At 42.7% G+C, this 26,812-nt stretch overlaps 1 protein-coding gene across 1 annotated transcript; it reads right to left on the bottom strand.

Moving 5' to 3' along the window:
- Positions 1 to 6,722: 6,722 nt before the first annotated feature.
- On the bottom strand, positions 6,723 to 26,357 carry LOC129702385 (integral membrane protein 2A-like). Its single transcript, XM_055644158.1, has 6 exons — positions 26,183 to 26,357; positions 20,981 to 21,115; positions 19,015 to 19,212; positions 16,868 to 16,978; positions 10,932 to 11,082; positions 6,723 to 7,550 (listed from the first exon to the last, which is right to left on the bottom strand). Exons 1-6 carry the CDS (start codon positions 26,252 to 26,254, stop codon positions 7,462 to 7,464), a joined length of 756 nt encoding a protein of 251 aa, XP_055500133.1. The 5' UTR covers positions 26,255 to 26,357; the 3' UTR covers positions 6,723 to 7,461.
- Between the last annotated feature and the right edge of the window lie 455 nt (positions 26,358 to 26,812).

Here is a 26,812-nt window from a genome sequence, read left to right as displayed (position 1 = left end):
CAGCGGGTGAGGCATCATCTATGGAGCGGAGGAAATAGGCGACGTTTCGGGTCCAGACCCTTCTTCAGACTGATGTGAGGGTGGTGGGGGGGGGAAGAAGAAAGGAAGACAGTGCGCTGAGGGAGAGCTGGGAAGGGGAGGAGAGAGCAGGGACTTGGAAATTGAAATTGGAGAAGTCAATGTTCATACCGCTGGGGTGTAAACTGCCCAAGCGAAATATGAGGTGCTGCTCCTCCAATTTACGGTGGTCCTCACTCTGGCCATGGAGGAGGCCCAGGACACAAAGGTCAGATTCGGAATGGGAGGGGGAGTTGAAGTGCTGAGCCACCGGGAGATCAGGTTGGTTATTGCGGACCGAGCGGAGGTGTTGGGCGAAGCAATCGCCAAGCCTACGCTTGGTCTCACCGATGTAGAGCAGCTGACACCTAGAGCAGCGAATGCAATAGATGAGGTTGGAGGAGGTGCAGGTGAACCTCTGCCGCACCTGGAAAATAGGTATTCTAATATGTATTGGCTATGTGGGGTGTCTCACCAGAAGAGGCCAACACATTCCAGTATCCCAGCTACATTAGTCCCACCTGCCCACGTTTGGTCCATATCCCTTCAAAGATGTTCTATTCATGTACCTGTCTGTTTCTTAAAGTCTCTACCTCAACTCCCTCTTCTGGCAGCTTGTATTTGTAATGATGTCTGTTCCCTTTATTGTATCCTGTGTTGTCATAAGATCATAAGTGACAGACGGTCATAAGCAGAATTACTCAACAACGTACCTCGGTGACTGCCAATCAACGTACCCCCACCCCCCCCCCCCCCCCCCCGGACACTTATTATTTTTTATTCAAATCGTTTGCTATGTCGCTCTTCAAAGGAGATGCTAAATGCATTTCGTTGTCTCTGTACTGTACACTGACAATGACAATTAAAATTGAATCTGAATCTGAATCTGAATTAGGTCATTCGGCCCATGAAGTCTACTCCACCATTCAATCATGGCTGATCTATCTCTCCCTCCAAACCCCATTCTCCTGCCTTCTCACCATAACTTCTGACACTCGTACTAATCAAGAATATATCTATCTCTGCCTTAAATCCAGTATATCCACTGACTTAGCCAGGTTGTAACCATTTTATTTTACCCACAAGCCAGGCCATTGGCGTGTAGCCAGTGAGTTACTTGTTAACAGTTACTGGATGTGTGCACACATCCTCATTCGCTCCAATTCCATTAATGCCTATCCTCTTCCTTTATTGCTTCCGAAACAGCAGAATGGTATATTTCGCAAAATTCCCACAATAACCCCCCGTCTGAATGATGCAGGTGAATTTGACAATCTCTGAGGATAATCTATAGTTATGGTGCAGGGTAGGATCTCACAGCCGCATCAATTGGAGACATTTCAACATCATTTGGTTCACCTTTCTCATAAAATCATTCGTTCACCTCCTACAATGATGCATATTTCTTATTTGACCACTCAGTTTGCTCCTGGTTACCCTGATTTTGGGCAGGTACGGTGTCCTTGCTATTTGGGGTATGTGGTGCTTCACACCATCATTTCATTTCTCTCCCGAGAATGAAGCGATCTCTCACGAATGCCGAGAAATTCTTCTCCGTCTTGATTCCTCAGTGTGGGCCAGAGTACATTAATATGGCCTCTGTGCTTGAGAAGGTGGCCAACAGCAAAGGCAAATCTGTGGCCAACATAAACGAGGGACTGTGTAGGAAGGAACTGCAGACGCTGGTTTACATCAAAGATAGACAGAAAATGCTGGAGAAACTCAGCAGGTGAGACAGCATCTATGGAGCGAAGGAATAGGTGGTGTTTTGGGTCGAGACCATTCTTCAGACTCGACCCGAAATGTCACCTATTCCTTCGCTCCATAGATGCTGCCTCACCTGAGTTTCTCCAGCATTTTTGTCTACCTTTGATTTTTTCAGCATCTGCTGTTCTCTTAAATACTTCTTCAGACTGATGTCAGGGGAGTGGGCGGGACAAAGATAGAATTCTATCTTTGTCCCGCCCACTCCCGACATCAGTCTGAAGGGTCTCGACCCGAAACGTCACCCATTTCTTCTCTAGAGATACTGCCTGTCCAGCTGAATTACTCCAGCACTTTGTGCCTACCTTCAATTTATACTAGCATCTGCAGTTCTTTCTTACACAATCAATCATGGCTGATCGATCTCTCCCTCTGAACCCCATAACTTCTGACACCTGTACTATTCAAGAATCTATCTATCTCTGCCATAAAAATATCAACTGACTTGGCCTCCACAGCCTTCTGTGGCAAAGATTCACCAACCTCTGTCTAAAGAAATTCCTCATCTCCTTCCTAAAATGACGTCCTTTAATTCTGAGGCTATGACCTCTAGTTCTAGGCTCTCCCATTAATGGAAACATCCTCTCTACATCCACCCTATCCAAGCTTTTCACTATTCTGTATGCTTCAATGAGGTCCTCCCTCATTCTTCTAAACTGCAGCGAGTACAGGCCCGGTGCCGACAAACGTTCATCATAGGTTAACCTATTCATTCTTGGGATAAGTCTTGTAAACCTCCTCTGGACCCTCGCCAGACCCAGCACAGCCTTCATCAGATAGGCTGCCCAAAATATTCCAAATGCAGCCTTACCAGCACCGTATTCAGCCTCAACATTAAATCCCTGTTTTTGTATACAAGCTCTCTTAAAATAATGCTAGCATTGAGTTTGCTTTCATTGGCCTTAAGTTTGGTACAGACATTATGGGCCAATGTGCCTGTTTTTATACTGTACTGTTCTATGTTAATTTTCTGATGGCAGCCTTTAAATGGCAGTCATACTATGTGGAAACAGGCCCGTTGGCCCAACCTGCCCATGCCGACCATGCCGACCATTTATACTAGCTCCACCAGCCTGAATTTAGCCATATCCTCCTATCCATGTACCTGTCTAAATGTGTTTCTAAAACATTGTGATCATACCTGCCTCAGCTACCTCCTCTGGAAGCTCGTTGCATACCAACCATCCTTCATGAAAAAAAAGGTTGCCTCTCAGGTTCCTATTAATCTTGCTCTCCCACATCTTCTTGTGTTTTACTCACTATCTCGAAATCTTAATACCAAATTTTCTTTGCAGTTTATCATCAGATATGATTACAAAATCATGAAATCTAAATCAAAATTGACATTAAGGTAAAAGAGTGTTTAATTAACTGGCGTTGCTTATTAGTTGGATACAAGATTTACTTATTCAAGATTCCAACATCAGCAGGCGTGACCCGCTGAGTTCTTAAAACACCTTCTCACGGGGCGACTTGACGCAAGATGTAACCAGAGTGAAGTGGTCGTGGTCTAGCACGATATCACACGATATAACGGGGGGGTAGACAAAGAGTTCCCACGGCACTCAGCATTTCTGTTATTTGTGCGAGTGACTTGTCCGTCTCCCGAGCTTTCCCGTTAAATCTTGAATGAACATTGTGAACTGTCAAGTGTAATTAAATCATCACGTGGCACAAATGATGTCACTTTTTTTCCACACACTATAAATATCCTCCCTTGGTTGAATTGGCTCTTTTGGAGACATGCCTGTATTGATGCCGTGACTTTACTGCAGGAAGATGCCACATTACTTAGGAGAGAGGGGGAGAGACAGAGAGAGAGGCACAGAGGCAGTGTGATGTACTTCGGGGTGACTGGCGGAAGAGAAAGAGCGCACATGACCTTGGTCTATCTGTGTGTGTGGGAGCTAAGAGACTAAGCAGAATACATCGGTCTTATTGTGTGTGGGGGGGAGAAAGAGAGAGGTGGGGGAGGGGGAGAAACGAGAGAGGTGGGGGAGGGGGAGAGAGAGATGTGGAGAGAGAGAGGGGTGGGGGGAGAGAGAGAAATGAGGGGAGACGTATATACACACACAAAGCAGAGTTTTACTGTGTATGTGGGAGACACAGATGGACTGAGCACAGTACCTCGGTCTTACTGTGTGTGGGAGGGTGAGAAAGAGACGTACACTCACAGAGGCAGAGTCTCTCAGCCTGTGTGAGAGGGAGGGAGGGAGAGAGGCACACACAAGGTGGATGTGAAATCTCACCTGCCTGTTTCAGTGACAGACACCCGCCGCCAGTAAATGAAGACACCCCCATCTGTCTCCCTCTAATCCCCCACCTTTCCCTCCCAACTCCAGTCCCGTCCTGACCCCCTGGGAAACTGAAGGGAGCAACAATCAACTGCTACCTGCCCGCTGAGTTAAAGAGTTCCCACGGTAGTAAGACGATGTTAGTTGCGCCCAAGTTTAAATTTCCAGCGTGTTTCATAGTAAAGAGTCAGCGCAGAATCCTTGATAATCAAAAACTGTCTGAATCAGCAAGTTAGACACAAAATGCTGGAGTAACTCAGCGAGCCAAGCAGCATCTCTGGAGAAAAGGAATAGATTCCATTTTTGGTCGGGACCCTTCTTCGGGATGATTGTAGGGGGGCACTGGAAGCAAGAAAAGACCGGGACAAATCAGGGCCAACAATAGATGACCTCAGCAGGGTATTTTGAAGAAGGGTCCCGACCTGAAATGTCGCCTAACTCTTTCCTCCAGAGATGCTGCCTGACCCACTGAGTCACTCCAGCACTTTATGTCTATATTTGGTTCCCTGATAGGCCAATTGTTGGCTAGGGATAGTGTGATCCCAAGAGGGAACCATCGTTGCAAACCTTGGACTGGTTAACTGACATTTACTGCATGGGGGGGGGGGGGGGGGGGGAGGGCAGGAGGGGGTGGGGCGAGGGAGAGAGAGTGTAAGTTACCTAAAATTAAATAATTCAATGTTCATAGTGAACACAGACACAAAATGTTGGAATAACTCAATGGTTCAGGCAACATCTCTGGAGAAAATGAACAGGTGGCGTTTGTGTCTATCTTCGGTAAAAACCAGCATCCGCAGTTCCTTCCTGCACAATGGATCTCAGTGTCAAGTCTCTGACTCCCGTTGGCAGGCCATTCGGCCCACAGCCCGCCCAGCAATGACTAACCCATGTCACAGGGGGATGGTGTGAAGGCGGAGTTAGACAGAGCTTGATTAATGTTACGGTTGGGGAATGGGCCATAATATGGCCAGGGAAACGCTGTTATTCGGGACGCCCCCTCCGCCCTTTCCCATCTGTTCTCAATAGCGCCCCTGGCTACACAAAAATTTATACTTTAAGAAGGAATACACGGAACATTTAAACTCAGAACGCTTCTAACAGAGTGAGCCATGTGAGCACTTTGATCATTCTCCCTGTATTTGCATTTGACAAAATAGTCGGAAAAAAATGTTTAAGTGTTCATACCTTTTGCTATGCCTAATTGGCCCTTACCTCTGCGAAAATAGTCTGATATTCGTAGGTGAAATGTCACCAACAATAATTGATTTTATTATTAATTGACTAATAATTGACTATTAGCAGAAAGATACAACTCTGATCTAATATTATAAGTGCCTCTGTCTTTGGAAGCAACACCAACAATTTATTAAATCTGACTACATGCGGCACAGTGGTAGAGTTGCTGCTTCACAGTCCCAGAGCCCGGGGTTCGATCCTGACCATGGGTGCACCGGTTTCCTCTCACACTCCAGAGATTACAGGTGTGTAAGTTAATCGGCTTCGGTAACATTGTAAAATTGTCCCTGGAGTGTATAAGAATAGATGGTCGGCGCGGACTCGGTGGGCCGAAGGGCCTGTTTCCGCACTATATCTCTAAAATCTGAAGTTAGCTAATGTCTAAAGGAACTGCAGATGCTGGTTAATACGCACAAAAGGACACAAAATGTTGGTGTAGCTCAGCAGGTAAGTCAGATCTGGAAAGAAAAACATAAAAAGCTGGAGTAAGTCAGCGGGTCAGGCAGCATCTCTGGAGAAAAAGAACAGGTTGCGATTCGAATCGGAACCCTTCTTCAGACATCCTAATCGGAATTGAGTCTGAAGATGTGTCTCGTCCCGAAACATCACCTATTTTTCCTACAGAGATGCTGCTTGACTCGCTGAGTTACTCCAGCTTTTTGTGTCTGTCTTCGTTTTAAACCAGCATGTGCAGTTCACTCCTTTACACGGGTCTCTGGAGAACATTGATTGGATTGGACTCCGAGCTGTATCTCTCAAAGAAGTACATGTGAAAAATTTCTCACGGACCATAAAAATACGGGACCTTTCAGTAAAGTACCTTTTAAGGATTATAGTTATTTTCTTGAATGTCATTAACATAACTCATGAATAAGTTGATGTCCATATGCGGATGCAAATCTTTATTTTTTAAATTCAATCCCACAGAAGACAATTTTTACTCACCTTCTGCCCTCCCTGTCCAGCTTCCGGGTTCACCGTTCGCAGGAGTTCCCACGGTACACGCAAGAGTCAGTACGGATATTGCACTGGCCACTACGTGCATATAATGTTGCAATGTTCAACCACAAGTGTACAAGTCACACTTGGAGAAATTCAAGCTTGTTTGAATTTTCTCCCGAGTCACCAAGTTACACGAGTACCTGCCGTTAGCGCCACGGTGGTCCACGAATGCCGTACGGTTATCGCAAGAGGTTCCCACTATGTTCAACTCTGGTTAACTCTTGCATCAAGTCGCCCCGTGAGAAAGGGGTTTTAGCTGTTAGTTTGGAGAAGCGCGTTTCAGTGCACATAATATTACACAATCTCATATCATTAAAACCAACTTGTATGGCTAATATTAAGCAGTGGAAAAAAAAAATCAGGCTGCAATATTTTAACAGACGTTTAATGTTTACTTTCATTAAATTCTCCACAGGGTTAGTAATTTAAATATCTATACCATGAGATAGTCCCAGGTTCAATAAATCTGCTTCATAAACTATAAAAAATGGTGTCCACTTCTGTAATTGTTCCAAGTATTTCCACTTTACAACCAGATATAATCAATGGGTGGAGTTATATAAACATTTGTTCAGAACTTAAGTTTGTAAGTTAAAAAGCTGACAAAACCAGTTAAAGCGATTTTAGAATTGCATTGTAAGTGAGCTGATATTCAATATGCAAACATTAAACTATTCCATGATACAATCAAAAAACAAGGCATTTGATACAATTTAAACATTTACACTACAAATTGATAATCTCAATACAGTAGTTGCACAAATTCCAATCCCATTGCGCTGGCACATACCAATCTTTAAAAGTACTTTATGGAAGGGAAATGCCAGAAAACAGAACATTACTTTTTCATTACCCGACACAAATATTTTATTTTAATTCTTCAGAGAAGACCAAATGCATTAGGAATATAAACTGCTTTTGCAAAATTGGTAGACAGATACTGATAGACAGTGCAAACAAAAACTGCATTTTAAAAGCCTTTTAGTGAAGCTAAAATACAAATTGGAAAGCACACCTAAAGAGGCTTTTGATTGTCACATACTTAAAGATTGTTAAGACTACTGCACGAGTGAAGCATCCAAAATCAGCTGGGGAAAAAACTAATCTCTCATGGTTCACAGATCATAGTATCAGTGACAAAGTTATTTGCAAAATGCTTGATTCGGCGACAGTTTACTGCTGAGCGTTTCTGGATTCCTTTGAATGAAAAAGATACATTTGGTCAGTACGGGAAGCTTAAGTGTACATTATTTTACTAAGTTCATACCAATAGCCAAAACTAGTTTCCCCCTCACCCATAGTGAAATTCTCACCGATAGTTTTACCGAGCCAAACGTTCAGGTGAGTAAATAAACAAGGGGACTTCCTTTCATAACAGTCACCGAGACTTTCTATCTATCTATCGATCTTCTAGATATATATAAAACTGTGTGCCTGCCGGCTGGCTGTGTGTTTCTGCCTGACTTGTGGATGCCAGCCTTTGATTCGTTGCTACGCCAACACCCGACCTAGAAACGCCCTGATTTTTTTCATTTCGGTAGAAATTTAACTTTTCATTCCAAGTATCCACTCCTCATTAAATTTTGTCGTGTTTATGTACACTCGCTCATTTTGTCGCCTCCTGCTGGCCAGCGACCATAACGGCTGCTGGCGCCCAAAGACGCCATTTATAAACAGCCGCACTGCTGATTCCTGAGCCGCTTGACTTGGAGGACCACGTCTCCCCTGGGGGCTACGGGTAAGGAACGGCTTCGTTGGGGGAGCAGACCCAACTGCACTTGGTCTAGTTTCTATTATAACCCACTGACTCCAACAATCTAGACCAGTGTTTCTTAAACTGGTGAATGATTCACCCAAGGGCAAATGAAATTATTTTGGGGATGAATTAAACTAGAGAGGTGAATGAAGGGTGAATGATTTACATTATTCAGATTTGTTTTCTATACTTGAAAAAGCCATTGCCATTAAAGTGGTTAGTAAGCTCTCATTGTTTTTAAAAAGCAGTGGAGTTGAAAATGTGATATATTTTTTTCTCCCTACCTATGGTCTTCTAATTTCAAAGACGCAGGATATTTCCCAAACTTACTGTAATATAACCTTTTAGGGAAGACCAGACGAGCTAGTAGGATCATAAATTAAAAAATGGTAACACTGGAGGATCGCCATAGGCAACTGTTGAACTGGAACTTTACTTTGTGTACCAATTTAGCTACCAAAGTTGATATTTGGTGGTATTGTGAGTTTTTGTAGGGGAGTTATAGAAAGTTATATTAGTTGGATACCATTGTTTTTTTAGCTAGTTTTCCAAGACAAAACTGTAGTAATCAAAGCACGAAAGGGTAGGATGGGGCTGAAGCCCAGTGTTTACATGTTGGAATGGTTTCTTATTATCATTCTAATAGAATGATTTTCCAACTCCAGTGGTAATTAAACTTTTTTTTCCCCACTCCTAATTATCTTTACATATTTTTAGGATGTTCAAAAATTTAAATAAAATAAACACTTAAGAAATTAGTCAATTTATGTTTTTTGCTCATGTGACAAAATAAATTACATATACAATTATACACAAGGGAGAATAAGACGACAATGACCAAAAAACATAAGTATATTTAGTCGAGGTTGAATTAAATTTTGCGATAAACTCAAGGGTGAATGACATTAAATAGTTTAAGAAGCACTGATCTAGACTACACGATTTCCTACCCTGCCTGCTGTCTCTCCTCGACTGCAAATTCCTCTGTCTACTCCACATCTGCGCCCAATCCGACTCGTTCGATATCAGGACATCCGAAATGTCCTTTGTTTAGGGAGCAGGGGTTCCAATCCTCTATCATAGATGAGGCCTTGACATGCGTCTCTTCGGTATCCCATAGCTCCACACTTTCTCCTCGCCCCCCCAGTTGCAACAGAGACAGAGTCACCCTTATCCTTACCTTTCACCCCATCAGCCGTCGTATCAGAACATAATCCTCCAACATTTTCACCACCTCCAATGGGACTTCACCACTAGTCACATCTTCCTATCTGCACCCCTTTCCACCTTCCACAGAGACCGTTCCCTCAACTCCCCAGTTAACTCCCCTTCCCAACCAAATCATTCCTTTCCCAGGAACCTTTCCCTGAAACCACAGGAGATGCAACACCTGTCCCAGTACCTCCTCCCTCTACTCTGTCCAGGGATTCAGACAGTCCTTCAGGTTAGGCAGAGGTTCGCTGGCACCTCTTGCAACCTCAACTACTGTATACTGAACACTTGTTCCAGGTGTGGACTCTTATATACCGACGAAACCAAACATAGACTGGGCAATCGTTTCGCTAAACACCTTTGATCAGTCCGCCTGACCCTATGTGATCTCCCAGTTGCCAAACACTAACTCCCCTTCCCATTCCCACACTAACCTTTCTGTCATGGGCCTCCTCCATTGTCAGAGTGAGGCCAAATGCAAATGGGAGGAACAGCACCTCATATTTCGCTTGGGCAGCTTACATCTCTAACTTCAAGTAACCCTTGTATTCCCGCCCTCTCTCTGCCCCTCCCCCACCCTAGTCATTGCACTAGCTTCACTGTTGCCCTGCTGAGTTTCATTGTCTAGATTGCTTTCACCTAGCCCACAGCTTCCTTTAACATCGTCACTTCTTTACATATCTTTCATTCATTTGTTCTATATCACCATCTATATCTCACATTTCCCCTCCCCCCACCCCGACTCTCAGTCTGAAGAAGTTTCTTGACCTGAAACGTCACCCATTCCTTTTCTCCAGAGATGCTGCCGTTAAGTTACTCCAGCTTTTTGTGTCTATCTTCAATTTAAATGAAGTTCTGCTGTCTATGGACAAAAGGAAGATAGAAAAACCCTAACAAAAAAACTGACTAAGATGTAGAATGTTGGAGCTATGATTCGCAGGTTTGCAGATGACATAACATATTGGAAGCTGAAGGTCCATGTTTACATAATTTTAGTTATTAGGTGATCAACTGTGCAAAGCAATGGCAGATGTAAATTAATCTTGAAGGCATGTGTGATGCATTTTATTGATCTAATAAAGGTAGAATATATACCATGAATGGTAGGTCCCCAGGGGTGCATTGCCAAACCAAGGAACCTTGGTGTACCAGTCGAAAGATGCCCAGAGGTGACAGTAGTTAGGATGTGAAAGCAGCATGTGAAATACTAGTCTTCACTCGCCAGGGCACTGGGATAGGGAGATCATGGTATATCTTTATAACACCTAATTAGATGACAGCTAGAAAGAGTATGTGCATATCTTGCTACCACACTGGAAGAATATGAATGCACTGAAGGCTAAAATAAGTGTTACTGGGATGTTGTCTGGGATGAAACATTTTAGGCATGAGGACAGACTGTATCCATTTCTTTGGTGTAAAGGAGATTGGGCGGGTGTGATTCGTGCAGGATAGGATGAGGTGAAAAACAACTTTTCCCTCAAAACAGACATCCAAAATCAAAGGACACAGGTATATGGTAAAGAATAAGTTAGATTTGATTAAAATTGTTTCATCCAAATTGTTTCATGCCGTCTAAAATAGAAATGTTAACAGTTCAAGAACAGTACCTTTCAGCATCTCTTTACGCTGCAATCTGTAGGTCTTTTTCCCTGAACAGAGCCGGTAGATGAAGTAACCCAATTCATCAACATTGTCAATACGTTCAGTTACCATCAAGTCTTCGTGAACAAGGTAGGTCTGAGGCAAGTAGGAACCAGTCTATTGAGAAAAGCGATTTTAATACCTTTAAATTCCAGTTAAATTCTTCCATAATTTCTGAAATACTTGAAAAAGGATTTTCACTTAATAAATGATTCACAAATTCCTGTCTTGCACCGTGGCACAGCAGTATATTTGCTGTCTGTACGGAGTTTGTTACCGCTCCACGTAACCGCTTGGGTTTTCCCTGGGTGCTCCTGTTTCCTCGCACACTCCAAAGACAGAGCTGCCAAGTTTTGTCAGAGCATTTCAGTATTCTAGTACCTGAAAATCTGTATTTTGCTGAGGAAATCAGTATTTATATGTGGTGCTATTTTGCTGAAAAGTGTTATTTTATATGCGGTGATACCAATGTAAGACTACAAGAATAAATAACTTTGCTACCAATTGACATGTCTTCTACGCACCTTATTTGACAGTGCATTCATTGCCATCTCTTTGTATACTGCTGTTTGAACGGCTGCTTCCTGCTTTTAGCACCAGATGATGATGTAGAAGCCATTTTGGAAGCTTCCTCCCTCTCCCCCTCCTTCCTCTTTCCCTCCCACCCTTCCTCTTCATCCCTCTCCTTCCTTTTTTTCTCCCTCTTATTCCCTCCCTGCCACTCCCTCTCCTCACAGTCTGTGACCCGTAGTGCTATGTGTAAAGCCCATAGCGCTATGTGTAAAGCGCTCCAGCTGGGAGCGCTATTTTTGGAACCCATAGCACTGTTCGCTTAAATTCCCACTCGTTAAACTGACAGCGCTGTTTAAACCTGGAGCGGGACAGGCAGATCAAAGCTTACAAAAATAATCATCCAGATCTTGAAATTTAAATTACTAATAGATTTAATCCGCTATAATCTTTAGAGATAGTATGACTTTTTATATCCTTGCATTTTTTAAGCAGCAAGATGAAACAGGAAGTCGGGCTGATTTTTTAAAAATTCGTATTTTACAAAGCAAATCCGTATATCCGTATTCTGATCGCATTTCCGTACAAAATCCGGAAAATCCGTACTACTTGGCAGCTCTGCAAAGATGTACAGGTTTGTAGGTTAATTGGCTTTGGTAAAATTATCCATAGTGTGTGTGTGTGTGTGCGCGTGTGTGTGTGTGTGTGTGTAGAATAGTGTTAGTATGCAGGGATCACTGGTCGGCTGAAAGGTCTGTTTCTGTGCTGTATCTCTAAACTAATTACCAATGTTCAGGGAGCAAAGCCTTAATAATCAAATTCTCAATTTTGTGAACGAAAATTACCAATCAAGAATATCAAAGAAATAAATAGAAAACTCAAATGGAGTAAGAAAACAAAGGCTTTCAGCTTTTTTCTATACTAAATTCCTGGTCATCAACCAAATTCAGGGATCCTCAAAAAACCCCATTGTTTACAGTTGGCATCATGATCAGCACAGATAATATGGGCCAAAAGACTGTATCTTGCTGCACTGATCTACGTCTGTACAACTGTAACATTAAAATATCCAATTCAATTACGTAACACATTTTGGTCACAAAATTTAAAGTAGTGGTGTCAAGTTTGCAGAATTTCTCACGAGTGAGCGTTTAGTTGAAGTTTCGTTAGTGGAAACTAAGACATAAGTTTAAAATAACTTAACGTAATTGTGAGAAGTCCGGAAAGGGTTTATGGGAAGGATCCATTTCCTTCAGTAGAAATGCAAAAATTCAGTACAACCAATTGCCCAGGAACGGACCACTTGGCCCACAGTGTTTTTGCAAAGCTGCCAGCGAGTGCCCCCGCGGTGTACATGAACCATATCCCTCTACTCCCTGCACTTCCATGTGCCTATCTAAAAGGCTCGTAAACACCACTATCGTATCCATCTCCACCACCATCCTTAGCAATGTGTTCCTGGCCCCCACTATGTGTATACATATTTTTATTTTGTGCAGGGCAGGTTTTTTGTTTTGAACACTCATTACTTGCCCTGCATATCTCCATTAAACTTTCCATCTCTCACATTATAGATACACCCTCTAGCGTCCGCCGTGGGAAAAAGGTTCTGACTAACCTATCTATGCCGCTCATAATTTTTTTTAGTTAAGTCTCCCCTCAACTTCTGACACTCCAGAGAATGTTTAGTTTAGAGAGATGGTGCAGAAACAGGCCCTTAAGTCCACGCCAACCAGCGATCCCCGCACACTAGCTATGCTATACACACCAGGGGCAATTTACAATTATATCAAACTAATTAGCCTACAAACCTGTATATCTTTGGAGTGTGTAAGGAAACCGGAGATCCCGGAGAAAACCCACGCAGTTCACAGGGAGAACATACAATCTCCATACAGACAAGCACCCTTAGTCATGATCGAACTTGGGTCTCTGGCACTGTAAGGCAGCAACTCTATGGCATTACAACTGCGCCGCCCAATGGTTTCTTTATTATCACGTGTGCAGTGAAATACATTTTTTTTTAAATACAGATCAACAAGATTATCACTATATCCCCCAGTTAGTGCAGAATGTACAGAACAGCCCACTGTCCATATGCAAGAAACTCGATTTTACAGTCCCAGCTGCAGTTGTTCACAAAGGCCAGTTGCAGCCGAAACAATCCAATATATCCAACCTCTCCTTGTACATGAAACCCTCTAATCCAGGTAGCTTTCTGGTAAACTTCTCTGCACCCTCCCCAAAGCCTCCACATCTTTCCTGTAATAGGGCGACTAGAACTGCACGCAATACTCCAAATGCGACCTAACCCAAGTCCTCTGGAGCTGCATTATGACTTCCAGAAAACATAAATCCTTGAGATGTGATAAGGAGATAGCATATTAACTTTGTCCTATTACAAAAGGATTTGAAGCCAGAAGGTATCATGCTGCAATTATCTAGGACCTTGGTAAGACTGCACTTGGAATATTATATATAAATATACATTAATAAACATGTTTGCTCCTAATCTAAAAAAACTTGCTAAAGAGTATAGTGAAACTTCACGAGTCTGGCGAGTGGGGTTGCTTTACAAATATTAATTGAAAAATATATACATTAAGCATTTATAAATGAGAAGAAATTCCATTGCAAGTTGTAAAGTTTTTCTTTATACAGGGTTGATAAGACGGATGATGTGTAATGGATTCCCTGGCTTGATTAGTCAGTTATACAGCATGGAAACAGGCTCTTTGGCCCAATTTGCCTATACCAAACAAGATACTCACCTACACTAATCCCACCTGTCCAAATTTGACCCATAAACCTAGCTTGTTTGTTCTCCCTACGATCGTGCTAATTTTCTCCAGGTGCTCCAGTTTCCTCCCACATTCCGTGCAGGTTTGTAGGTTCCAGATGAGCAGAGGTCCACATGCACCTCTTCTAACCTCATCTACTGCATTCTGTGTTCCTAATGTGGTTTCCTGTACATTGGCGAGGCTAAGCATAGACTGGGCAATTGTTTTGTTGAACAATTGCATGCGTGGCCTTGAGGATCTCCTGGTTGCTAACCATGTTAACTTTTCAGTCCATGACCTCCTGCCTTGTCCGAGTGAGGCCACATGCAAAATGGAGGAACAGCACCATATATTTCACTTGGGTAGCGGACAATGATTCTGTGGAATTCTCTGCCTCAGTGGCCGGTTCTCTGGATACTTTCAAGAGAGAGCCAAGTAGGGCTCTTAAAGATAGTGGAGTCAGGAGATATGAGAAGGCAGGGACGGGCTACTGATTGGGGATGATCAGCCATGATCACATTGAATTAAAGGGCCGAATGGCCTCCTCCTGCACCTAATGTCTAATGGCCCACTCCTGCACCTATGGCCTATTGTCTAATCCAACAGTACGAACATTGGATTCTCCAATTTGCCGCAATTTTAAAAAGCACCCCAGCTTTTGTGTCTCTACCTCTCTTATTTCTCTCTCCTCACCTCTCTTCCACTTGCATTCCTTTGTCCAACCATCAATCAAAGCCTCCTCACCCAGGCTTTGACCTGCTCTCTTTTGTTCACGCTTTCTTCCCCCCCCCCCCCCCAATATTCAGTCTTAAGGGTCCTGACACAAAACATCACCTATGTTCTCCAGAGCCGCTGTCTGACCCACTTAGTTACTTCTGCACATTGTCTTATTTTTTTAAAACTAAATGTATTTTTCTGCTTTTGACCTGAATACTAATATTGATGTTGAAATTCATCCAAAGTTGTGATAATTAAAAAAAAAAAAAAAAAAGGGCTGCATAACAAAAGTTAAATATAAATCTGTCTCAGTTTAATGGACCTTTTATAATATTTGAGTCAGTGACAACAAGAATCCAGACATGGAATTACTAATATAGGATGCTGCCATCATAATGCATTTGGTTTGAATCTTTTTACAATGGCATATCACATGTGATGTAACTTCAATTTGTGCACCAAAGGTGGCTTTTTACCTCTAATGGCAAATCAAGCAAATTGTTTCTCCATAAAATACTTATTGTAACAGAAAAAAAGTAGGCTATTTGACTGTTCGAGCCTTTTCTGCTATTCAATATCATCTAAATTGAGTGTCTTCATCCTAAAGACAAAATCCCTTGATATATTGATTGATTTGACTGTAATTCTCTACCATAAATCAATTAAAAAGGTCTAGCAGCCTTAAAAAATTACTCACCCAATAGCCCTGTCCCACAGTACGAGTTCATTCCAAGAGCTCTCCCGAGTTTTAAAAAAATCAAACTCGTAGCAAGCAGGGAGATTGAACGTAGCAGGAACGCCGGAGCTCGGGGGCGTCTCTTTGCGGCTCGTAACGCTAACGGCTGGTACTCGAGAAGACTCGCTAACGGCAGGTAAGCACGGGAAGGCTCGTGAAGATTTTTCAACATGTTGAAAAATGTCCACGAGAGCCCCAAGTACCGACGAGTGGCCATTACCGTAAATCTCCGAGTTCGAATCAGGGCAAACTCGGGAGAGCTCTTGGAATGAACTTGTACTGTGGGACAGGGCTTTAAGTCTTGATTGACTTGTCCCTTACATATAGCCATCAGGAACATGCTTTCAGCATCAGATTTATCCAAATGAAAAATGAGGACATGGGTCAATTCCAATTCTCCTATTGTTTGATTTTCATTTAAATTTCAACTTCAACATTGCTGAAGGAATTCCAATCATATTTATCATTTCACTGTACCCAATTTTTGTGGACAACAATACTGAAGAATATAAGATGTTGGCAAGGCCACATTTGACGCATTGTGCTCTGTCTTCTTCAACGTGTAAAAGGAATGGTGTTGTTAAGCTGGAACGGGTGCAGAGCAGATTTATGAGGATGTTGCCAGGAATTGAGGGCCTGAGCTATAGGAAAAGGTTGAGCAGGCTAGGATTTTATTCCTTGGAGTGCAGAAGCAAAAGGGGTTATCTTATAGATGTAGAGGTTCATGTGGGGAATAGATTGGGTACATGCAAAGTCTTTTACCCAGAGTAGGGGAATCAAGTGGACATGGGTTTACATGAAGACAGGAAAGATTTAATAGGAACCTGAAGGGCAACCTTTTCCACAAGGAGGGTGGTGAATTATATAGAGCAAGCTGCCAGAGTTGCTACTACCACAACATGTGAACAACATTTGTACATATACATGGATAGGTAAGGTTTAGAAGGATATGGGCTACATGCAAGCAGGTGGGACTGGTGTAGATGGGGCCTGTTGGGCTGAAGAGCTTGTTTCCATGCTGCATGACTATGAGCAGAGATGAGACTACCGGTACTCCATGGGAGCAGAGATGAGACTACCAGTAAAAAATACCAACCTGGATGACTGGAAGTTCAGAAGTATTATTCTTGACTGGCGATAATGCATTACTGATACTTACTGTGAGTCTCATGAACAAGTCCAATAAATTGCGTGGAGGCATTACAACAGAAGTATTCAAAGCAATCACGTAGCAGTTATCCAAACTCAGATCGAGATATGCGGTCAAAAGCTAAAAATACAAAGCAAGAGAATTTAAGAAACCAGAAACACAATTTTAAACAGTTTAACTTGGATGTTTACCCCTCAATCAATTAATCAAAACTGTACATAAAACCAATATTTCATGGTTACAGCAATGGCCCGGGGGTTAAGCTCCTGGGCCTGAACCAACACCGCAGAAAGTTCAAATCTCACCATCACAGCTGAGGAATTTCAATTTAGTCAATAATTGGAAGTTAGTCTTTTGTCATGGATATTATAATTGGACAATTGTAAAAAAATCAGTGTAAGATGCAAACTTTTCCAATGCACTGATCCATCTCAGTAATAGGTCAGCACCATCCCTGTCAGGAGTTTATTAAAAATAATAATGATGCTCATTAAGCCTATTAACAAGTTTGGACGATATGGATGAGGACCACAAAAAGTGAGGTCACACTAAAATTATCTTCATGTGAGAAAATCTGCCAACCTTATCCTGACTAACTCATATGGGAGTCCAGATCAAAAACAATGCAGTTGACTTACAATATCCTTTGAAAAAGCCTAGTAAGCCATTGTCTAGGTGCAGTTAGGAATAAGCAATGAATGCCCACATATTGAAATTCTTAAAAATATAATAATATGCTTTTAATTCTCAAAATTACAATTGAAAAAAAAATTGCACAATGGTAATTTGGAATAGGAATAAGCAATGAATGCCCACATTTTGAAAATCTTAAAAAATATAATAATATGCTTTTAATTCTCACAATTATAATTGAAAAAAGAAAATTGCACCATGGTAATTTGCCCAAAGAAAATCTCACATGTTTTTGCATCTGTAAAACCAAGGAACGGATAATTGACTTTAGTAGAGGAAGGCAGAGGATCCATAAATCTGTCTTCTTCGACGAGACAGTGGTGGAGAGTGTCAAAGGGTTCACATTCCTGGGCATGCATATTTCTGAATATCTGTCCTGGACCCAGCATATTGATGCAATAATAAAGAAACCTCTTCATCACCTCGAACTCCTTAGAAGATTGAGATTTGGTATATCGATGAATACTCTGTTGTACCTCTATAGGTGTACAGAAGAGAGCATATTGACTGCTTACACCATGGCCTGATTTGGCAACTCGAATGCCCAGGAACAAAGACGATTGCAAAAAGTAGCGAATGCCAGTCCATCACGGGTGTTGACCTCCCCACCATCAAAGGGATCGGCAGGAGTTGCTGTCTTAAAAAGGCAGTCATCAACAGAGATCCAAACCACCATGGCCACACCTTCATTTCATACCCATCATCGGGAAAAAGGTACACGAGTCTGAAAACTGTAAGTTCCAGGTTCTGCATTCTGACTTCCTTATAGGCCTCACAGAAGATACTAAAACAATGCTTTTTTTGTGACTTTTTAAACCACTGACATCATCAACCCTGGAGCAGTTTTAGTTCACATACAAGCTAAATTATTTGTATCTAATAATCTAATTTTCAAATCAATAGCCAAAACCTCAGTTGGACAAAACTTGTTTTTCATTCACTGCTTAGATGTACGTTAATAAAACATTGTCTAAATTTCAGTTATTTATTCTAAAGTCACAAATGATTACCATGGAATAGAAAATTTAACACCCATAAATGTTTTATATTCTCCCATTATATTCAAAGTGCAACACAGAAAACCTGACTTATGAAACTTATATTCTTCCTCCACCCATGTATTTTGCATCATCTGAAGTGTAAGATTTCAATGATAACAGTTGAACAAGGTTAATGCAACCTTGGAAGTCCACAAACTTTAAATTGCCATTACATTCTGCAGATTAGCAGGGTTCTACCATAGATCAATTCTTAGTTATCTAGCATTATAAATTAATGCATTCCTAAAACTTATTTTCGATCCAAAAATATAATTTACAGATAACATGCTAACATGCTCATCATAAGAGTGCAATGCTAATGCTTTCGACAACATAATGCACTTCAAAACAAAGAGTTACAGAGTTAAGAATGAACATATTACTGTAACATATCTAAAACATAATTGTAAGAACTAATCTTACCAACTCAAAATCATGAATGATGACTGCTGGATCATAATCTTCAAAATCTGGAACAGGGACATTGATCACAGCCACATTTTTATTATCTCCCAAGAACTGTACATCTTCCAAAGCCAGGAAGTATGGAGCCTTTGTCTCTGGAGCATGTGGCGGGATATTAGAATCCACGTATCGCATTTCACCATGAAATACTTTGTTCTAGTGGAAAAGCACAATTTTAAATTCCACATTTAAAAGACAGTATAATTTTATTTCAAATTTCCAAGATAATATTCTGAGTTTTAAATTATGTACAGGTTTGATTATAACATCAATCTTACACAAATAATTTGTGGCAAACTCTTATGATCCTCTGTAAGTGGCATAATTCCAGGATTAATGCTATCATACTGCTTCTATTGCTCCCACAATTCAACTGATCAATGACTGAACCGAACACAGAAACGAACAGCACAAAAACGGGCCTTTACAGCTCTCCTTGTCCACGAGGCCCTTCTTCACTAATCCCATAAACCCACATTAGGCCATTATACCTGTACACATTTTGTATCTGTCCAATATCCTTTTAAACATCAGAATGTGAATTTCTAGTTAATTCTAGTTAATCACCACCATCTTAAAGTCAGTCGTAAGCACAGAAGCAAACCCTTTAGCCAAACACATCAATACCAACTAGAAGTTTATCAAAGCTAGTTCCATTGGCTGTGTGGAAAACCTCACATCACCATTAAATTTCTCTTTTCTATTTAAACATGTCCTCTCTAGGTATAAACTCCCACGCTCCGAGAAAAAGATTCTGCCTATCTATCCCATCTGTGCACTTTAATTTTGTAAATTTATAAAATGTCCCCTCTCAGTTCCTACCTTTTAGTAACAATTAAACCCAGCCCATCTAATGTTTCCTTATAACTTCATTCCAGGGAACATGGTGAATTTCTACAGGGCAGGAGAAACAAGTGCAAGTCAAGGTGGTGCGTGGGGCATGGGTTACATAAAATTGGTAACCTAAGAGGTTACCAATTGATGAATTCATACCGTCGAGTTGTTAGCTACCTAAGCAAAATTATAAGCTACCTAAGCAGAATATGAGGTAGACAAAAATGCTGGAGAAACTCAGTGGGTGAGGCAGCATCTATGGAGCGAAAGAAATAGGTGACGTTTTGGGTCGAGACCTGTCTTCAGACCTGAAGAAGGGTCTTGACTCGAAACATCGCCTATTTCGTTTGCTCCATAGATGCTGCCTCACCCGTTGAGTTTCTCCAGCAGTTTTGTCTACCTTCGATTTTCCAGCATCTGCAGTTCCTCCCAAACATAAGCAGAATATGAGGTGCTGTTTCACCAGTTTGTGTGTGCTCACTCTGGAAATGGAGGCTGCCCAGTACAGATAGGTCAGTATGGGAATGGGAAAAGGACTTAAAATAGTTTGCGACTGGGAGTTCCAGTAGGCGCTAAAGGAAGGAGCGTGTGTTTGGCGAAATGGCTAATGAGTCTACGCTTGGCTGTGCTGATGTACAGGGGGCCACATCTAGAACACCAGATGCAGAGGATGAGGTTAGAGGACATGCAAGCGAACCTGTCATCTGGAACGCCGGTTGGCATTGAAAGTGGGGGATAGCGTCTATGCAGAGGCTATGAACTATGTTGCAAGGCTTGTAACAGCTACCAAAGTAGACGAATCTGCCAAATACACCATAATTTTTAAATTAGGCTAAGACTATTAAATCATGGCAAGTCCATAATATATTCCACCTCAGGTGTGCGTGCCTGAGGACTCTCCAAAGGTATTTAATTAATCATTGCCAACAATTAGGATGATCATGGTAAAACCTTTGATACAAAGATGCAATGTTAAGAAATTAATGAAAATGTTAGCAATTTTTCATTTGCTGAGTGAAGGAACTAACTTAAAAATGCATAATGTATCATTTATTACACGTTTCAAAATGCAAGTGCTTTCATAAGATACCTTTGGAACAATGAATCGATACAGGCAAGCTCCTCCAATTATTAAGCCAGATAGTATGAAGGCCAGTCCAAGAAGCGTAAACAAACATCTTCCTGTGGCGTTATCACCCCCACTTGCTGCAGCGGATTCTGGATCCTACACAAAATACAAATTAAAAAAACATTTAATGCCATTCTAAAACCTTAGCATAGAAACATAGCAAAAATGGGTGCAGTAGTAGGCCATTCGGCCCTTCGAGCCAGCACCACCCTTCAGTATGATCATCTAAAATTAGTACCCCGTTCCTGTTTTTTCCCCCATATTCCTTGATTCCTTTAGCCCTGAGAGCTACATTTAAGCAAATCATCCTCCAATTATTATTCCTAATGGAGTTTAGATAATATTCTTTGCACATATTTTATTAAAAGATTTTCTAAAATAAAGGTTTGTTTTAAAAATGGAGATCAATTTTTTTTTTCATGCCAAAATTCCTTTATAAACTGCAGTCCAAAGGTTTGTGCTTGACAATTTTTAAAATGGTCAGCCTTAAGGGTCTATCCCACTTTCATGACCTCTGCCGAGTTTGCCCTCGACTCATACTCGCGGCATGGTCACCACAAGGTCGTAGGTAGGTCGTGATGCAAGTCGTGGGTACTCATGCCATCAAGTAGTTCGCAGTGTTTTTTTCTAGCCAGGTAAAAAATGTCTGAGTAAAAAAAGGTTGGCATGGAAAAAAATCGATACATTTTACTCGTAGGTAGGTCATAGTAGGTCATGATGCTAGTCAGAGGTAGTCGTAGGTGGTCGGAGGCATTCGAAGGTAATAGCTCCGGGGTGAAAAAAAGGTCAGAAGGGAAAAAAGGTAATTTAAACAGCAGCACGTGACCTCTGTCACTCCAAGGCATGTTCATTCATAGCTGGAGAGTTTTTTGGAGAGGAGACTTGTGTTTTAGAGATGGCAACAAAAAGGCAGCAGCGCAGGGGAGGGCACAACCCTAAAAAAAAAATGCATGCAGGTGTTGCCCACCCAAGAGGAAGAGTGGCAGGAGGTGATGCCACAGGAGGTGATAGTGCAGGAGGAGGTAGACCTGCATGAGAGATCCCTGGAGGAGACCAGGGTGGTAGTATATGTCCCCACTACCACCCCATCCTTCACTGCCTCATTTGAAGGCAGCAAAGCAGCCATTTCTCCTGTGTCTGACACAGCATCAGAGGCAGATGCCCCATTGGTGGTGAGGGAGGGCTGGACAAAGGTTATGTCCTACACCTTCACCAGGCAGCAGGAGTGGGACCTTGAGGAATGGTTCCAGCAGAATGCCATCCTGTATGAAAAGGAAAATGAGGGGTACAAGAATGGCATACTTGCCATCCACTGCCCCACATGTGTGCTTTAAGTTCCATCTCTTCCAGTCATCTGGTGTACTGGGACAGTTCATCATATCATCTCTATTCACCCATTGAGACCTCTTCTTGTGCTTCCTCTTCACCCTTGCTCTTCCCCCTTTCTTAAAAGGCTGCTGAAGCAAAAGGGCTACTGTAAACAGCAGTAAAACGTACATGGTCGAAGCCAGTCTTCAACATAGTCGAAGAAAGTCTTCAAAATAGTCGTAGGAGGTCGTTGACATAGTCGAGAAAGGTCGTACACAGTCGTGGAAGATTGTAGGATGTCGTAGGTTTTAATTTTTAGGTCGTTTAAGGTCGTGAATTAGGTCGTGAAAGTGGAACAGGCCCTTTAAGGTATTCTTTTCAGATTCCTTACTACCGGTGTTTAGCTAGTTCTACTTCTGCTGTAAATATCAGATCAGTCTGCAATTTAACACTGCATGAGCCATTTCACGACAGGTACATTGAAGCCTAACTTGCACATCGTGTGATCAGCTTCAATAACTCAATTCCATATATTTGTTGAACAAAAATCCCTATGCCGCACAAAGGACAAATTTTCCTGATACGTACAGGTCAAATCAATGTGTGTTTTTAAAAGAGAAATGGACAATTCCTTAGCAGTCAAATATTTTGCACATTATGGGTACAATGTTATTTTGACACAGCATTCATGTTATTATCTACCAGTGATTGTGATGTATAATCAAGTAACATTTTTTTAAAATAAAAAAAACCCTTCAGCATTCAATGGTGCAGAAATCCATTATTTCTTTGCAGCGTGAAAGGTAAAGTGAGCAAGGTTTTGAGTTTTTAATTTTTCTTCTGCAATTGTACTGACGTGAAAGTTTGATGAGATCTAGTAATGTTAGCAATAAAAAGATTCCACATAAGTAGTATGCAAGGCGAAAGAAACAACTTGTTTTATTGCTTCTAAACTGCACATGATCAGTACATTTTCAACAAATCAAAATTTGAAATTAAAAATTATTCATAATTCAGTATTTATTTTATCAAAGCAGCAACATTAGATGAAACTATCATTTTGTTGCTGATGCTGCTTAGGTCTAGTGCACAATAAACGACAGTATGGACAGCTTACAACCACTTCACGGAAAGTGCATATTTTGAAATGTCATAACTCAAGGCTTCAAAACAGGATATTGCAATAGTGGATGATTTTCAGTTTGATGATGTAGACAATCCACAATATCTTTGGCTATTACTCAGCCTGATAGCAAAGATTAATATCAGCGCAGCCTGGGTTTTAAACTCCCAGACATTCTCATAAGTTTATTCAGCAAGCCAGCATCCGTATGGCACAAGCAATTAAATTGGCAAAGATAGACACAAAATGTTGGGAGTAAATCAGTGGGTCACTTTGGGTGAGTGGAAAGGTGACATTTCCAGTCAGGACCCTTCTTTAGACCAGCATCTGCAGTTCCTGGTTATTAAATTAAATGGGCAAATTTTACATTAAGACTGTACTGCCAGGACTTTGGCGTAAGAGTCTTTTTGTAGATTTGAAAAGTTCACACATGGAGTTTGGGTTTGGGTGTGACAATCTTTCATTTGTTCCAATCTCCTTCGTGCATTGCGACAAAGTTTCCCAACGCTTTAAGGAGGTCAATAGCGCTGGTATGATTAAACATTAAGCATGATACCCAAGTATTATTTCAGGATCTGAAGACTGCACTATTGCAATAACTTACTTCCCCCCTTCATTTACTCTATTTGCAAGAGATAAACAGAATAACGAGAGAAACATTAGAAATTGCTAGCTAATGTCCATGAATCAAGATGCCATCTCAAATCAAAGAACACTGGATTTGATTTCATCAGGAGTACCAGCTACAATATGGCAGCTTATTGGCTGATATTGGACTGAACCATCGGACAAAACATAATTCAGCAAGAAATGTGTAACAAAGAACTGCAGATGCTGGTTTAAATTAAAGGTAGACACAAAATGGAGTAACTCAGCGGGATAGGCAGCATCTCTAGAGAAGGAACGGGTGACGTTTCAGGTTGAGACCTTTCTTCAGACTGAGATGCTGCCTGTCCAGCTGAGTTACTCCGGCATTTTGTGTCCACATTCAGAAAGAAATATTCAATTCTAACCATAACTGGGAAATTTTAATTACAAAAACATAAATCAGTAACCAAGGCCTTCTTTAGAATGCAGAAATAGTGTCCAGAAAAAAAAACATTACTCAGGCATTAGTTTACCCCTTTGTTTACCCTTTGCCCCTTAAAAAAAATTGGGAAACATTCCTCTGGTTGACAGGTCAGTTTATTGATGAGATAATATTTGAAAATCTTTGATTATACAGGCAAACCATTCCCCCATCCCACCAGAAATTGGAGGAACAGCACCTGATATTCCGCCTGGGTAGCTTGCGTCCGGAGGGCAAGAACATTGAATTCTCCCAATTTTGCTAGCCCTTGCTGTCTCCTCCCCTTCCTTAACCCTCGAGCTGTCTCCTCCCATTCCCCCCCGCCCTCGGGCTCCTCCTCCTCCCCTTTTCGTTCCTTCTCCCCCCCCATCCCCCATCAGTCTGAAGAAGAATTTTGGCCTGAAACGTCACCTATTTCCTTCGCTCCATAGATGCTGCTGCACCCGCTGAGTTTCTCCAGCATTTTTGTGTACCCCCATCCCTTGGTTCAGGTTATGGAATTTGCTACCCTAACATTAAGAAAAATAATAAAATTGCTCTTATGAAATTCAAGTGTGGGGGGGGGAGGGGTGGGGTTGGTTTAAATAAACACAAAAAGCAAAATAAACACATTTTTGATAAGTTTCACTTTCAGTGACTTGATACCATGGGGCAATCATATTTGGACAGGGCGCCACTGCGTCAATTTGGTTGGCAGTCATATACAAATCCCTCCACTAGTTCTCCCTCCTGTCGGACGACATATATCGGCGATTAATTCCAATATCGCTCCCAGTTCAGACCAAATTCAGGCATTTATCGTACAAACCACAAAATTAGACAGAAAATGGGACTTTCCCCCAATGCTAGGCAGTTGCACATCTAACATTCTGAAAATTCTGTATTGTTGATGATATATACCAAACTTTAGCAGGATAGTGTAAATAGACGAAATTTTATGGAAACAAACACTACCTTTTGATTTATGCTACAATATTCAATTATTTCAGCAGTGGGCAGTACAGTTTTGGTCATGAAAGGGTATGTTAATCTGCAGATGGACGACCAGGGCTTTAAACCCATTGTTAGTATTTAACCAAGTAAACACAGAGAACAACGGGAGGATTCAGGGATGTGAGCTCTTCCTGTAAACCAGCCAGTCGTTTCATTTACACAAACAACCGCTCCCAGGAGACTGGCGGCCGTCTAATCCCTTGCGGCAGAGCGGCGGACACGGACAGAGGGGCCCCCCCGCCCCGCCCGCTCCACGACCCCACTGGCCGTAGCCCCCCCCTCCCCCCCTCCCGGTACCGACCCCCACCACCGGCCGTAGCCCCCCCCCCTCCCCCGCCCCGGCTCCACCACTGGCCGTAGCCCCCCCTGGCCGTAGCCCCCCCTCCCCGGTACCGCCCCCCACCACTGGCCGTAGCCCGCCCGTCCCGGTACCGACCCCACCACTGGCCGTAGCCCGCCCGTCCCGGTACCGACCCCCCCCCCGGCCGTAGCCCGCCCGTCCCGGTACCGGCCCCACCACTGGCCCCCGGCAGCTGCGGGAGACGCGGCTCCACCAGGGGCCGGGCCTGGGCTGTAGGCCGAGGCCGGGGCCGGTAGCGTTGGACTTGGCCCGATCCTCAGGGCGCTCGCTACATGAAGCTTTCTCCGCCGCACTGTGGACACGGCTTACCGGCTCGGGGAGCAGGAGGGCTCCTTTGGCGTCTTTCTGGCCGACGGGCGAGTTGAATCCAATTTTCACCATGTCCGCCGCTCCAAAACCGTCGCTCAGTAGCTCTGACGCACTAACTAACAACTCACTCTCTCCCCCAACTGCCGCTGGCCCGCGCGCACCCGCGAGGCGCAGCGCAAACTCGCCGCTGTATCACGGAGATTAACGAGCGGCCGCGCACACTCCCCGCTGTATCACGGAGATTACCGAGTGTCTGCGCACACTCCCCGCTGTATCACGGAGATTACCGAGTGTCTGCGCAAACTCCCCGCTGTATCACGGAGATTACCGAGTGTGTGCGCACACTCCCCGCTGTATCACGGAGATTAACGAGCGTCTGCGCACACTCCCCGCTGTATCACGGAGATTAACCGAGCGTCTGCGCACACTCCCCGCTGTATCACGGAGATTACCGAGCGTCTGCGCAAACTCCCCGCTGTATCACGGAGATTACCGAGCGTCTGCGCAAACTCCCCGCTGTATCACGGAGATTACCGAGCGTCTGCGCACACTCGCCGCTGTATCACGGAGATTACCGAGCAGCGGCGCACACTCCCCGCTGTATCACGGAGATTACCGAGCGTCAGCGCA

The sequence above is a fragment of the Leucoraja erinacea genome, chromosome 12, assembly GCF_028641065.1.
Source record: "Leucoraja erinacea ecotype New England chromosome 12, Leri_hhj_1, whole genome shotgun sequence".
NCBI classification, from domain to species: Eukaryota; Metazoa; Chordata; class Chondrichthyes; order Rajiformes; family Rajidae; genus Leucoraja; species Leucoraja erinaceus.
Note: the sequence above shows the minus strand (reverse complement) of the source record. Positions and strands in the feature narration are given on the sequence as shown.